This window comes from Ambystoma mexicanum, chromosome 11 (genome assembly GCF_040938575.1).
Source record: "Ambystoma mexicanum isolate Mex_15411 chromosome 11, UKY_AmexF1_1, whole genome shotgun sequence".
NCBI classification, from domain to species: Eukaryota; Metazoa; Chordata; class Amphibia; order Caudata; family Ambystomatidae; genus Ambystoma; species Ambystoma mexicanum.
In genome coordinates, this window is record NC_090934.1 from 1,237,467,221 (window position 1) to 1,237,482,846 (window position 15,626).

General features: G+C 45.5%; 1 protein-coding gene across 9 annotated transcripts in view; it reads right to left on the reverse strand.

The window, feature by feature from the left end:
• Window positions 1–15,626, reverse strand: part of NEO1 (neogenin 1) — a 1,161,518-nt gene that overhangs the window by 156,259 nt on the left and 989,633 nt on the right. For all 9 annotated transcript variants that reach the window (XM_069624609.1, XM_069624607.1, XM_069624606.1 and 6 more), the window contains 3 exons: window positions 6,543–6,608; window positions 5,334–5,481; window positions 3,853–4,091 (listed from right to left, as the gene is read on the reverse strand). In XM_069624609.1, coding sequence (XP_069480710.1) covers window positions 3,853–4,091; window positions 5,334–5,481; window positions 6,543–6,608 — 453 coding nt within the window. The remainder of the gene's footprint in view (window positions 1–3,852; window positions 4,092–5,333; window positions 5,482–6,542; window positions 6,609–15,626) is intronic.

Genomic DNA, 15,626 nt, shown 5'->3' on the forward strand with positions numbered 1-15,626 from the left:
GAAAGTTATTTATGTGTACAGTTCAGAGAGTACTCTTATACAGTTGATACTGAGATTGCCGACACATTTTTCGAACCGATCAGACTTTATCAAAGCACAGTATCAAATCATATTTTACAATTAATCAAAAATATCACTAATCACTTCATGGAAGATTCACATTCATAGTGCTGTTGGCTCATTCATAAGCCTAAAAGGTTCCACAGATTACAATGAACAGGGGGAAATATAAACCATCATAACAATGAGATATTGAAAAAACAACAAGAGGTGAAGGGGAAGAAAGGAGACAAAAGAAGAATTGGATTAAGTGTTATTGCACACTTATTGAGTTCACATATCATGGTCCGTCACACTGTCCATAACTCTAGATCATGACACCAAATGAATCCTGTTGTACCCTTTACGATACAGCACCCATTCAAAATAGTCATGTTATGCTTATCATTAAGTCATACATCATTCAAAGCCAAATAAGGTCACCCTCACTCAAAGTCCTGGCATGTAGCCACTTAAATGTGGTAAGTCCAATGATAATAGCATCATCACATGTGAATTTCACAATTTGGTATTAAGATTGGAGTCTACCGTCTTGGAGGGGGCAGGACATTGTATGCCACTGCGTTACTACATAGCGAAATCCATGTTCTCCCACAATTGAGTAGCCCATCAGTATTAGTAATCAAATGTCATACTTGGTGGGGACACCTATCTTGTTAGATTGTGAGATGAGATTAAGATGGAAAATGTGTATTCCCGAAACCATATTCCACCATGCACGATTGATAAGGTCTTATAACAAATGAGCGGACTTACTGTTGCCCGATTCATGTCACTATAATCATGGCTCGCCTATGAAAAGTATCGGATCAGGATTTCATAAGGTTTTGTAAGGTTTCAGCATGTGCTTTTAGTCTTGAAAAGAATAAAGAAGCACTTTTTTTCAATTTGTTTGTTGCCCAATCTTTCGCTAAATGGAACGTCATATTGAAATTATCTTAATTGACTGCATCGTGTTACCTCCTTTCCAATTAATGACGCTGTCGCCCTGCCTTCGGCCGGCTATATACAGCGTGTTCGCCTGTAGGGAAATTCGTTCAGAGAAGGAAATCTCCAATACCCCTAATGAACAGCGTCATCTAGTTCATGCAAGAGAGGCACACAAGATGTGCGTTAAGCTCCTGGCCATACGTTATGATCCGTGATACTTGTTCAGAGTTACCATTCCGTTATTCATCCTTACCTGTAGTCATTGCGGGTACCGCATACACGCACTGAGTGAGACTTAATTCCTTATGTACCAGCGATGACCACTCGCCACTTCCTGCTTCCTTGCACATGTAGGCTCCGTGATTGGTCGGGTGACATTTCACGCGATTCTACGTTCAGTGATGCCTGTCCTTAGACCGCAAAGGACGTGATCCCATTTAAAGTGCACACTACCTAATTTATCAATTCTATTCTATTAATACGATACCACTCACATTGCAAGGTAAAGCAATGTTATACTGCGTAATTTTATTGTACCGATGTTGTGTTTGCTCAAATTAAATGTTGGGGTTCCAGTAGATTGTGGTGATTTAGCTGGTGATCTTATTACTATTTACTTGTTCAGAATTTGATGGTAGGTAACACGCACGGCTCAAATACCGGCACCTTGGTAACAAATTGTTGAGGCATGTCAAACGCATGATACATCATCTCCTCTTGCTCACATATTGCCCCTATACCAATATGTCAATAACCAATTACCACAACTATTCAATTAAATACCCGATTATGATTATTCACCTGAAAGTCCCATGGCTAATTGCTCATTCAAAACTGATAATAAATAGCACACAGGGCTCATAGTTGCCGGCCCGTGATTACAAAGACATACTAATAAAGAATATCAGCCTCTTGAGGAGTGTTACCTCTTGCTAATAAATCAAACAATTACCACGAATGGTTTTACAATGTCTGTTACCTCCCTTCATTCCGCATCTCTCAACACAAGTATACCAATAATATCAACATAATTTAAAGCACAAGAGATTTTGTGAAGCAAATACTTGTATTTCACATCAGTGCAGGGAGACTAGTAATGGACTAACGATAGAGTCTTGTGGTATGCCAAAGTGCAGGGGTAAATGCAAAAAGGAGATTAATAAGGGAAGGGAAAGGAAACAGAGCCAAATCAGATCGGTTTCTTCCCAGGGAATAACGAGAATGATCCACTAGTGTAAAAGCTGCATAAATGTCTAAATTAATGAGGAAGGAAGACAGTTTAGACTGATGGAGCCGTTTCAGTGCCGTGTGCAGGACGAAAATCACGTTGCTGTGGAGGTATTAGATAGAATCAAGATAGATAATTGAGAATAAACAGCTGGCGGCAAGAAAGTGGTCAAGAGATGATTTGTTTTTAAAAGAATTTGATAAATAGTACCATGTTTAAAGGAAGATGATTCACCAGTGCACACGGGGGGTTGAAAAAGAGGTCAAGTAAGAGAGAAAAGTCAGTTAATAAAGCACTAAGGGCATCAGGGAGCATTGCCCTGTAAAGCATATTTTCAAGATTCAAGTACATAAAATATGTACCGGAATATCTACTGTAAATCATGCTCACGCTGGCTGAGCCCAATGTTTGGCAGTTTGTCCACTGTAGAAATGCTGGCATTGCTTAGCAAAAAATAAAAAAATAAAAAAAAAATTAAAAAAAAAGAATTGTTGGCAGTACCTGGGAAAGGTTATGTGGGGAGGGCATTATGCAAGAGGATATCGCATCACACACACGCTCATACTCTCCTTCAAACTCATACACAAATTCAAACAAACAAGTACGCGTACATACAGTATAATGTGATCATGTCGCCTGGAAAAAGTCGTCGGGTAGTGAATCAACCCAAATATTCTAAGAGGGTATAATTTTATATTATAAACTCCAACCCTAGAATATTTTTGATTTTACTGAGGGTGTATTTTTTTGGGAAACGTCACCCCCACCCCTGCCCCCCCCCCGGGAGCAATTTCCCAGGTGACCATCACTGGACACCTTACATATAATTAATGATTTTCAATGCGTACTGTGGCTACCAGGCAGTTTTCGCATACCTGGGGGCAATGGCTCCCCGAGAGGCACTAAAGATAGACGTGGCTAGGTGCATCCCTTCATCCACACTCTCCCGGCTCCTCCACCACCGACAAGAGACAGACGGAGAAAGGAAGGAATAGGCTGTTGTATTCTGCAGCAATGTCTAGCACCCCGTTGAGCACAGTGACTTCATTGGCCTGCAGGTCCCCCTAACGCCAAGCCAAGGGCTGCACTAGTGGATTGATTTTGGCACCCGATAGCTCTGAGCGATGTACAAGACAGTTACAGCGATATTACAATTTTTGGGATTATTTGGAAATTCAAAGACTACATTTGCATTATGAACGGAGTAAAAAAAAAAAATGTCTCCAGAATTTAAAGGACTACTTGTACTATAGTATTGTGCGGGCCCTGGAAGTGGAGGGTCGATGCCATCCTCCCAGCCCCCAATAAACCAGCCACCTCTTGTAAGAAATGCATAAGCGCAATAAGGATGACTCCAACTGCGGCACCACTGTGGAAAAGTGCCTAGTGATCGCAAACAATGTTAAGAAAAACCCCACCACAGAGGATATGGACTTTCAAAAGTAAAATCTACTCTGACCGTCAATATAGCTATAATCACTGATCATAGTGTTTTGTGCTTTGAAACACTTGTGTATAAGCACATAATAAACAATCAAATATGGCAACTGGCCTCAGAGCCCTGATTATAACAATCACACCAATAATTATGCCACCAAAACAAGAGATGTGCACAGTGTACGAGAAACACTCACCACGGTAGGAATTCCTCCGCTGATGGATTGGGCCATCCATCGCATTATCGACTGGAGTAACATCCTGGGAGTTACGAGGGATTGGGGTGTCAGTCATTATGGGGTTTGGGTCCGGTGATTTGTCAATCGGCTTCAGCTCCAACCTCTCATGATGGATCCAGAGGTCAGGCGGCTTCACATCCTTGGAGCTCCCTTTGTATTTATGGGACCCATTCACGGATTTGCAGGCAGCTCTTTTCCTGGTGGAAAATAACGCATGAGTGAAGGGGTTCTAGGCATAGAGGTTTGAACTTGACAACTGAAGTTAGAAGCACCGAGGTGCGGAGAGACATGGATGGTGCAAGCAGGACAAGAGAATGGCACAGAGGAGCACAGTGGTTTCATATACATCATAACATTAGATATGGCTGCGGTTTGAGTTTTAAGGGCCCTGGAGAACAGTGATATGAAAGAACATAAGCAGGGTACTGAGGGATACGAAGTTTGGAAGAACAATGAGAAATTGTCAAGAGCACAAAGGCAGCAAGAGAAGAGGTATAATAAGACAAGAAAGGCGAGATGGCTAGAGTTATCACAGGTGCACACAGGAAGAGAGGCAAGAGTACGATAGGACAGAGGAAGCTGAAGAGTACAGATGCAGGAAGGTAGGGCGCATGGCCAATGCAAAAGCAGAAGCAAGAAGGTGGAGGGAATAACCAGACAGAACATAGTGACAGGAGCATAACAGCAATAAGGAGGCAGGAAAGACTGAAACATTAAGTGCGAGAGAGGAGCTGGGAGTCCGGAAGGTTTTGAGCAGGTGTGGCCAAAGCACAATAAGACAGGGAACTAAAAGGTATGGTGTGAGGTGAAGAAGAGGCAAGGCAGGTTGGTACACGAGAGCATGCATTAGTAAAGTTCATGGGTATGCTGGACAGTCAATTGCAGAAGATTAGGCGGACAAGAGGTTGGAGGCAAGAATGATACGAGAAGTGATAGTGGAGGATTGAAGTAGGAGAAAATGATTGCTGCACAATAGAAAAGACGGGAGGATGAGTGTAACTAAGGGTGAAAGATGAGGCATAACGAGACATGGTGACTAACAAAGGCGGGGATTTATCAAAAGTAAACTCCATAGGTGGAAAGTTAGGCACGTCAACTATGGCAGGACCCCACAGGAACCTGCTAGTATTCCACTAGTTACTGCCAGAACGAAGGAGTTAACTGAACTTGGGCTAAGTTGGCAACATGACTGGGCATGGGATAACAAGGGCTCAAGCTTGTGCGCAATGATGGACATGCAAATTAAGATTTGTTGGGTAAAAAAAAAACAAACGGGTATAAACACCACTTCAAAATGACCTAATGATCAACTATGGCAGCTGTCAATCGACGCAGGTCAGAATCAATGCCTTGTTATTGGATACGGTTATACGTGGAATGTGACCGGCCACCCTAATCCCACATGCAGTGTTAACATCCCATGATGGAGCGTTTCGTACTTTTTCTGCTGGCATGACGACGTGCGCAGGGTACACATGATCGCAACGACCACTGCGATGAGTACTGTGATGGCTGCAACACAGACTATGATTATCAGCATGATGTTGTTATCCATGCCAGTGGGGCTCCCATGGGGGCTGTTACTGCCTGGAAGGAGAAAAGAGTAAGCAGACTTTCAGCACCCAAGAGGCTTCACAGACCATTTTCATTACTTGGAACAGGCAACAATACCATCTCAGGTGGCAGACGCCCACGAGGTCCGCATGCTGAATAATACATGTAGAAAGGTTTGCCTGTCATTCCGCACTCATTAAGAAGGACCAGTAACGGATGTGTTTTTAAAAAACAAATTAACCCTTTGATAAAATGTTTACTTAATGGGTAATCTGGACATTCATGCCACTTCGTGCAACATCAATCCATTAATTGTAGTACATGCAGACGCGTTTCTATTCCAAGCAAGCATACACAAAGGCAAGGAAGTGCACTGCTCAGCAAAGCCCACGAGTCGCTCTGTAGCTCAAATGTGACATCTTCCAAAATAAGGGGCCAGAGAATACTAAACGAAGGCAATAGAGGCAACCTGAATGCTTTGATCTAGCTTAGTTTGCAATGGAGGTCATGGGCATAAAACATGTATGAGCATTGTCCACACTGCTCCACATGGAGGCACTAAAGAAGAAATGGGACATCATTCAGTCCTTTAAATGCTTTCCCATTCCATAGGGAGGTACTGCTCAGCAATGAATGAAACCCACTGCTCGCCAGGACCCCAAATACAAGCACTTTAAGGCAAGGACAAAAATATTTCTAGGGTTCCGTTTAAGTTTGTAATCCGACACCTTCGCTCAACCAGCAGATTCAGGGTCTTACCTATGCCAACTCCTATGCTGGACTAAGGACCACCAACCTTGTGCAAGATATTGGTAAGGACACGGATTCAGAAAGAAACTCACACTGTCCATAACATCTTCAGTATATTGCAGTTTGAGTGCACCCCTTGAAATGACCAGAATCCACTGCAATATGCACTTAAGACAGACTTGAAACCAAAAGTATGAGGGAGGAGGGCAGAGGGGGGGGGGTGTCTTACTCTAAAGAAACCATTCACACCAATAATCTGCCACCCATTGTGGGGGACAAGGAGTGATTAAACAGTACAGTTGTTTTGTGGAGGCACAAGGCATACATCTTCAGGAAGACATTACCACTGGTGGATGCACGGTCAAAACCCACATCTGGAGGTCTAATTCCTCTTCCAGGGAGACCGGAGGCTATAAGAAAAAGTACAGGACTGTTAGCAACTGTTTGCTCAAACTGCAACACACACTAGGAATCTTGTGGGAATAAACAGAAGTCTTGGAAAATAAGCAGTGCTACTTCCACAATAATCATGGCCTCATACCTTAGCACAGTGCCTTCTTCAGCCCAATAGCATGGGAGCAAATTTCCATAAGAAATAGCACTGCATATGACTTAGGTGGGATAATAGGAAGTACAGCTGTGTGGGGGTGCCGAGAGGCCAGGCTAGTGGATAAGCAAGGGCTTTTCACACTTGATCCTACCAAACTCTGGGTAGCATAGGCTGAGCAGTAATGCATACTTGACCGATCAGGGGGGTTTGGTATTTCGGTACAATTAGCAATTAGTAGACTGCCAAGTAAAAGAGGCTCACACAGATCTGAAAATCACATGCAAGTCAAACTTAATATATATATGACCAACATTACTTACCCACTTATCTTCCAGTGGCTTTTATTGGATTAGAATCCCATGCTTTGCATAGGCCGTCATCTAAAAGTTGGCATAGAGGATCTTCTTCAAATTCAAAAACAGGGCATTGGCAGTGGCATTCGTCCTACAATATCCCAATCCTATGTGTACAGTGACCCATGATTCTTCATGCATCAATGTTTTTCCGCCATCACACCTGTGCGCAGAGAGACTGATCTAGCACTGCAGTTGTTTCCTTATGGGCAGGGCTGATGCATGTGATTCTAAGCAGATAACCACAGAAAGATTACTGGGCAAGTAATGTTGATCTTCTGAGGCATGTTATGCTGCTTCCATTCACATGCTTTGCAAAGACTAGCAAGCAGTAACTGAAGGAGGTGGTGGGTGAGCTGCGTGTACAGTTACAAATGGATACTTTAATACAGCTTGTCCCACCTGTAAATCAGCTCTTGCTAGGGTATCCACACAAAATTGTGGTGTGAAATTATCGACTGAATTCAAGTTATAGCCTTGCAAATGACTTCTAATGGGACATTAGCAATAAATGTCAAAGCTGCCCCTGTGCTACTTATGAAATGGGCCCGCAGAGTGAATGCAAGTGTGAAAACATCATGAAGCAAGACAGACAATAAATTCAAAGTTCAAACAAAAATAGTTTATTAACTTAAATATCAGGATGGTTGAAGGCCTAACTTGCTGTGCGCTAAGGTGGTATTTCCCTACTGAAGTCTGTGGGCCTCATTACGATTTGGGCGGTGTGTGGGAGCGAGGGGCCAATGGGCCCCTCTCTACCATCACCTCAGTACAAAACTTGGACCAAGTGCCTCTAGTGGTGGGTACGCCCCTTGCCCTTCTGCGATATTAACTTCTGGTTATATTCGCATAGATGGGACCAGCGAGAAGGACACAGGCAATCCATTTTCTGTACCCCCTTTCGACTCCATCTTGGTAGCTAGGCCTACCTAGCTAGGCCTAGGGAAAATGCATCCCTCCCCTTTGCCACCGCCACAGCTCGGAGCACATGGCCCCCACCCTCGTCCCCACACCAACTGGAAAACTCTGCAGCTCCATTCTCACGCTGAGGCCGGAGCTGCTTGCAACAAATAATGAATGTAATACCCCTTTTCCTGTGAGATCAATGTCCTGCATGTGAACCGACATGAGCCAAGCACAGAGCTCGTTCATCTCCACAAAAGTGTCCTTGCCCTCTTACCCTCGCCAGTCGAAACTTATTGCCATTCTAACCTTATGTCCTTGCAAGGCATCCCTTTCATGTGCCAGACTGCCAACCTAGCTATGAAGCCCACCCAACAAACCCCCCAGCTAACATTAGGCCCCGGTGCAGTATATCGTGCCCAGTGCAAACAAATGCCACATACCTGAGATTCTTGTGAGACTAACCCTATAGTTCAATGACAGTATTATAGTGGTCAAGGCCCTTAAACCTGTGACCTGTGTAACCCAGATGTGTAGATGGTGTAAGCCCTTGAGTGATTTGTATAACGACATGATACACTACTGAGAGTCTTTTGATCAACTGTTATTTAGTGCATGTATTATTCAGAATGTATTTTCTTAGCTTAGATAGGGACCACCGTGTTTCACAGCGACCTGACCTTCACCCATCCGGAGCACAAATGTCTGACGTCAATCCTCCCGGCAACCAAGCAACCAACCCAGAGGAAGAGATGATGCCCACACCCCGGTTAACCAATCTGGTCCAACGTAGCATCATATGTTAAAAATGTAACTGTACTATATAAATGTGTTGTAACTTTGATGTGGTCAGAGCGCTCTCAGAGATCTAGATAAACCTTCCTTGGAACTCTCGCAGCCTGCGCTTTTGTGCCTTATTCCCTGTCCAGGGAGTGTCTGTCTTACTCATTTTTACACGTGTTAGTCAGGGTGGGCACAAACAGCGGTAAGTGGTCAAATTGGTGGTAACCGAGTTACCGCCAATTTTAACACTAAACCAAATTATACGGTTGAGTGGAGGATTAACCTGCAGCAAAATCCTGGAGGTATATTTTCCCACTCAAGGCTGAAAAATCTGCAGAATTGGCGAAATTACCACAGCGGTAATTCTGCAAAAAAGCCCCATTTGGTCCAATGGCCCCAAAATAAATGGGGCATTACATCGCTACCACCACTTGTAATCAGGAAGAAATTCCCCCTGACCAAGTAAAGGCAATTTGTTTTCAGCAGATTTATCTACAAATTTCAACCCAACTCATAATGAGGGCCTGTGTGTCCAAAACCTATACTTGCTGTCACAATTTAAGCTAAACAATGTGTATGTGTGTCAGTAATAAAAGAAAGTGTTCAAAACAAAGTTCTGAACCTCTTCCAATTCTGGGCTTACTTTCCTGCTCCCCTTACTCAAGATCAAAACAGTTCCACAAAGTCTTGGGGTTCCCTTCCACAAGGAGGCAACAGTTCCAAAAAGGAGCCTCAAGGTTCCTTTCTCCAAGGCGGCAACCAAGTGCATAAGGTCTCAGGTTTCCCTTTCCCAAGACATCAGCTTGCATGGCTTTACAATTGATACTTCAGTTCAGTCTCTCAATATTCACAACCAGTTCCAGTTAAACTTTACACTCCCTAGTTCTTGACAGTTCATACAGATTACTTTCTTCTGCTTCACCTCAGCAGTCTCTTTTATGCACTTTTATTTTATCTCTGTAGGTTTCCTTTGGCTTTCACAGCTAGGGTATATCCGGTCAAGGCACAGTTGTTGAACCACAAAGTCCACCCATGACAGGTCACGCAACCGGTCACCCTAGGCTTGCTTTCTCACATAAGTTTTTCTGTAACTGTCCCAGTGTTCTGGTTCACACTCGCCTGTCTATCTCCTTGCCAACATGTTTGCTTTGTCACAACGTTGTTTCCTCTTTGCTAGTCTCTTAACTTCGCCACAATGCACAATCCGTTTGAATACAGTTTACTTTGTGGTGTTCTTTTCCCTTCACCACGCTTTGCCACAATTCTCACACTCAGCAATGTTCCATACTTGCTTTACAATGCAATTCATAAGATTCATTCTTTGCTTTCAATATATTGTACATGTACTTCACACCAACTTGTCATCTATTCATAGATTTATCAAAAGCTTTCATATGCTTGTCAAAAGCTTTATTTAAGTTCGATATTCAATAGTTCAAAGTTCTTATTCCTTTTTCTACAAGTTCCTCTTATTCATAGTATTCACCCTTTATTTGGTTCACTGCATCTTACAAACTCTTGTTTGACATTCACTTTTGCCACGTAGCAGCCCAGAGGAGGGCTGTGGTTTGAGTGTTCCCTTTTCTCACTCACCGCACCGGTCCCTGGAGTCTCCTCTGGGAGGCAGTCTTCTCTTGCTCTGCATGCACGTTTTCAGTAGATTATCAGCCCCGCTTGCAGTCCTCTCCTCTCTGTGGGTTGCCGGCAGCTCCGCTCGCTTCCCGTGGACGCAGCTGGTGGCTTACAGCTTTTGGATTTCTTCCTTGGCATGCAGCTCCTGCTACAGGCACCAACCAGTGAGGCTCCCAACACTGAGGCCCTCGCACAGCCCCTCCAGGGCCCAGCGTCAAAATTGCTTTCGGTTTCTCGCCCACATGCTGGTTTACCGACATGACTCTTTGGCCGCCTCGTATTCCACAGTATTTCTCCCTCTTCAGGCCCGCAACGCTCAGCCCGGCTTCTCTCCTGCTGGTCTCTTTTCACATTGTCGGCTTCACCTTTTACACATCAGCAACCGTTTGTCAAGCTGGAGGTGTGAGTCCTTGGGGCCAAGTGCCTGACCATCATTAGTGGTGTACCCTAACAGTCTGTAGGCCTCTTCCACCTCTTAGCACTAGAAGAACAAGTTACTTCTTACCTTGTAACGTTCTTTCGACGGGATGTTCCTCCGACGTATTCCTCATCTTAGATATCTCCTTCCAGCTCTGCTGGCCTCGGAAAATTTTTTCTCTCTAGAGGGCGCTGCGCGTCGACGTCCTTAGAGTCGATGTCCCTCGACAGCCGCCGTATCGACGCCGACATCATCCTGGCTATAAAGGCCGCGCGCATCGCCCGTTGCTCAGTTCCGTTTTGTAGCCCACAAATATGCTTTCTGGACTAAACTAATCACCCTGAAGGAGCGTAAACTGCAACAACAAGGGAAGTAGAACTGCGGGGATAGATGGGAGGGTCGATGAGGAATACGTTGGAGGAATATCCCGTCGAAAGAACGTTACAAGGTAAGAAATAACTTGTTCTTCGAAGGGATTGTGTCCTCCGACGTATTCCTCATCTTAGATATGCTCCCATAGCAGTATTCTATTATTGGAGGAGGGAGTACTGACTTCATGCTGTCTTCTATTGATGAATAGAATGCAGTACAGCCCTTCCAAACCTAGTCTCTTGACTGGAGGAGGAATCCAAATTGTAAAATCGTGTAAAGGTATGGACAGACGACCATGTAGCGGCCGGACAGATGTCTTTAACCGGCACACCTCTTTTGAGGGCCGATGAAGCTGCAATACCTCTGGTCGAATGAGCCCTAAGGTTTTGAGGGGGCTCTTTTCCTGCCAATTTATAACATTCCAGAATGGCTAGGATGATCCATCTGGAAATGGTCTGCTTAGTTATTGGTAACCCCAGCTTGTGACCTGTGTAACCTACAAACAGCTGGTCTGCCTGTCTTACCCTGGCTAGTCTACTGATGTAAAAACTTAAAGCCCTTCTAGGGTCTAGCCTGTGTAACCTCTCTTCCTCTTTCCCCGGGTGAGGAGGAGGATAGAAAGATGGTAGGGTAATCTTCTGAGTGATATGGAATTCAGAAACCACCTTTGGGAGGAAATTAGGCTTCACTTGCAGGACAACTTTGTCTTTGTGGAAGATAGTGTGAGGGGGTTTACAAGAAAGAGCTTGTAATTCGCTCACTCTTCTAGCAGATGTAAGTGCTATTAATAAAACAGTTTTAAGGGTAAGGAATCTTAATGAACAAGAATGGAGAGGTTCGAAAGGTGTGCCCATCAGAAAGTTAGGACTAAGTTTAAATCCCATAGGGGAACTTGGAATGGTCTTGGGGGATAAACATTGGTTAACCCCGTAAGAAATTGTATTACCAAGGGTAACTTGAAATAGGATGGTTCTTCCGCAGTGCGCTTAAAGATGGATAGCGCTGCGAGATAGCCCTTAATGGTGCCAACTTGAAGGCCTGAATTTGCCAAATATAGTAGGAAGGACAAGACCATTGGTGTACCACATGAAAAAGGGTCGATATTCTGTTCTCCACACCAGCTGCAAAATCTGTTCCAACGGCAGCGGTATAAAGACTTTGTTGCTGGCCTCCTTGCCGAAAGCAACACCTCCATAACATCATCAGGGAGGTCCCAATCCTTGTACCTCAGCCTTTCAGAAGCCAAGCGTGAAGGTTGAGGGTTTTGATGTCTGGATGGAGAACCTGACCTCCCTTCTGTGAGAGTAGGTTCTCTCTGAGTGGAAGTCGAATTGGAGGGCAGATGGACAAGTCTAGAAGGTCCGGGTACCACGTTCTCCTGGCCCAATCCGGGGCAATTAGGATCATGGTTCTCCGGAATCTTCTCAACCTCCTGATCATTTGAGGAATGACAGGGACCGGTGGGAACGCGTACAGAAGCAGAAACTCCCAGTCCACTATGAACGCGTCTCCCAGAGCTCCTCTCGGGGGAAATTCCCTTGAGCAGAACAGGTCGCATTTCCTGTTGAGGCTGGTGGCGAACAGATCTACCTGAGGGGTTCCCCAAAGGGCGAAGATCTCTTGAAGGACTTCCTGAGCTAGCTCCCACTCGTGGGAGACTGTGCTCTGCCTGCTCAGAGTGTCCGCTATCAAGTTCTTCTCTCCGGCTAGGTGAACTGCCGATAGAGAGATTCCTTCTTGGATTGCCCAAAACCAGAGCTGCATCGCCTCTCTGCACAGAGGTAGTGATCCTACGCCTCCTCTTTTGTTGAGGTAATGCATGGCCACCGTGTTGTCTGTCATTATTAGGACGTTTTTCCCTTGTACAGCTGGCAGGAACGCCTTCAGCGCAAGTCTGATGGCTCTCAGCTCTAACAGGTTGATATGTAGTCTGGACTCCGATGGAGACCAACGACCGCTGATGGTCAAGTCGTTGGCGTGGGCTCCCCAACCCGTGAGTGAGGCATCCGTGACTACTGTTATCTCCGGCCAGGGTTGCCAAAACTGTTCTCCTTTCAGAATGTTCTCCTGACAGGCCCACCACTGAAGGTCTCGAGCTACTCTGTCGGGAACCTGAAGAAGATCTGCCATTCTCCCTGAGAATTGTGACCACTGAGTCCTCAGTGCCCACTGGAGGGATCTCATTCTCAGGCGAGCCTCTGGCACTAGGAAAATGCAGGATGCCATGAGGCCTAGCAACCTCAAAAAGTTGAAGGCTGGGAGACGTTGGGCATGTTGGAACTTGGTAACCATCTGTAGAATATCTTGAGCCCTCACCTCTGGTGGCGAGGCTTTTCCCAGGGAAGTGTCCAGGATCGCTCCTATGAACTGGAGTCTCTGCGATGGTATCATTTGTGACTTCTTTAAATTGAGGGAGAAGCCCAGTCTGTGAAGGAAGTGGCACACGTGATTTAGCTGGATCTGAGCTTGTTCCGAAGAAACAGCCCTGATCAACCAATCGTCCAGGTAGGGGTAGACGTGAATCCCTTCCCTCCTTAGACTTGCCGCCACTACCGACATTAACTTGGTGAAGACCCTCGGGGCGGAGGTCAGCCCAAATGGCAGCACTTGAAATTGATAGTGAGAGTTGCCAATTGCGAACCTCAGGTATTTCCTGTGTTTGAGATGGATAGGCACATGGAAATACGCGTCCTGAAGGTCCAGAGATACCAACCAGTCCTGGAACTGAAGGGCCTGGAGGATCTGAGAAAGAGTGACCATCTTGAATTTGTCTTTCCTGAGGAATTTGTTCAATTCTCGCAAGTCCAAGATGGGTCTCAGTCCTCCGTCTTTCTTCGGAATGAGAAAGTAAGGGGAGTACCAGCCCTTGTTCCTCTCTGCTACAGGTACCGGTTCTATGGCACCTTTCTCTAGCAGGTCCAAAATTTCCTGCAAGAGGAGCGGATCTGGAGCTTTCTGAGAGCTGATCCCCGGTGGATGACTCGGAGGTATAAGTAGGATAGGCAGGCAGTAACCTTGGGCAACTGTTTCCAATGCCCAAGCATCTGACGTGATAGCCTGCCATACTGCCAGATGTTGAGTCAACCTGCCTCCTACAGGTGTCCTGTGAGGGAAGTCCTCAGAGTGGTTTTGGGGCGGCTGATGCAGATGCCGATGGTAAAGAGGCACCTGCTGTTGCTGCGGCTTTTGAGTATCTACCCCGTCCCCCTCGGGTAGTTCTTCTTTGTCCCCTTTGAGCCGGTCGTCCTCTACCTCTTCCGAATGCGGAGTAGAAGCGAAAGGACTTGCCCCTCGCAAAGGTTCCTGTGGGACGAAAAGGAGTCTGACGGATTGCAGCTCCTAGGGATTTTGCTGCTGCTTTTGAAGTTTGCAGTTTCTCTAAACTGTTATCCGCCTTTTTCCCGAACAAAGAAGAGCCATCGAATGGCATGTTCAAGAGCCTGGCTTGCACATCTGGGGCAAAACCAGACTTTCTCGACCAAGCGAATCTCCTGGTTGATGTACTTGCCGCCATTGCTCTGCTGATACTGTCAGCCGAATCAATGCCCGTCTGGAGGGATTCGCACATAGCATCTTTACCGTCCTGTATAATATTCAGGAACGCATCCCTTTCTTCTCCCTCCGGGATGCAGTCAGCCGCTGTCGAAGCACACTCCCAAAGTGTATGGCTGAACCTAGCAAGGGTGCAAGTAGCATTAACAGATTTTAACGCCATGCTACATGCTGAAAAGACTTTCTTTGCCATAGCATCATATTTTTTATCGTCCCTGTCCTGTGGGACGGTAGGATAAGCCGTCTTGACATTGGTAGAGGAGGCTGCCTGTACCACCAGACTTTCTGGGGATGGGTGTTTAGACAAAAACTCCGGGTCTGTAGAGGATACCCTGTACTTTGTAGACAGTTTTTTATTTACTGCTGGTACGACATCTGGGGTTTCCCAGTTTGTCATGATGTTCCTCTGAAGAGCTTTATGAAAAGGCACCACAGGATCCTCCTGTGGGCCTTTGTCAAGAATATCTGTGAGGTCATCTTGTTGGAAAGATTGTGAAGGTGCAGACCACCCCATAAACTCTGTGATCCTGGCCATTAAGGCTCTATAGGGGGTTTCAGCATGTTCCCCCGGGTCTGGCCTAGCAAACTCCACCTCAGGGGAGGTGTCTAACCCACTTGCCTCACTTAAGGAATCATGAAGATCCTTTAACCTGCGTTCTTCAGAGGAAAATTCCTCTCTAATTGGGGTTACAGGTCCCTGCAGCTCAAATGTGTCTTCCTGTTCAGACAATTCACCCTCTTCCAATATTGAGGACATAGTTCTCAATTGTTCTGAACTCAAAGGGTGTAAACCCCATTTCCAAGGCTGAGGGTGCCGAACTTGTCATAATCGGCCTCGAAAACGTCGATGTCGTCGACGTCGAAG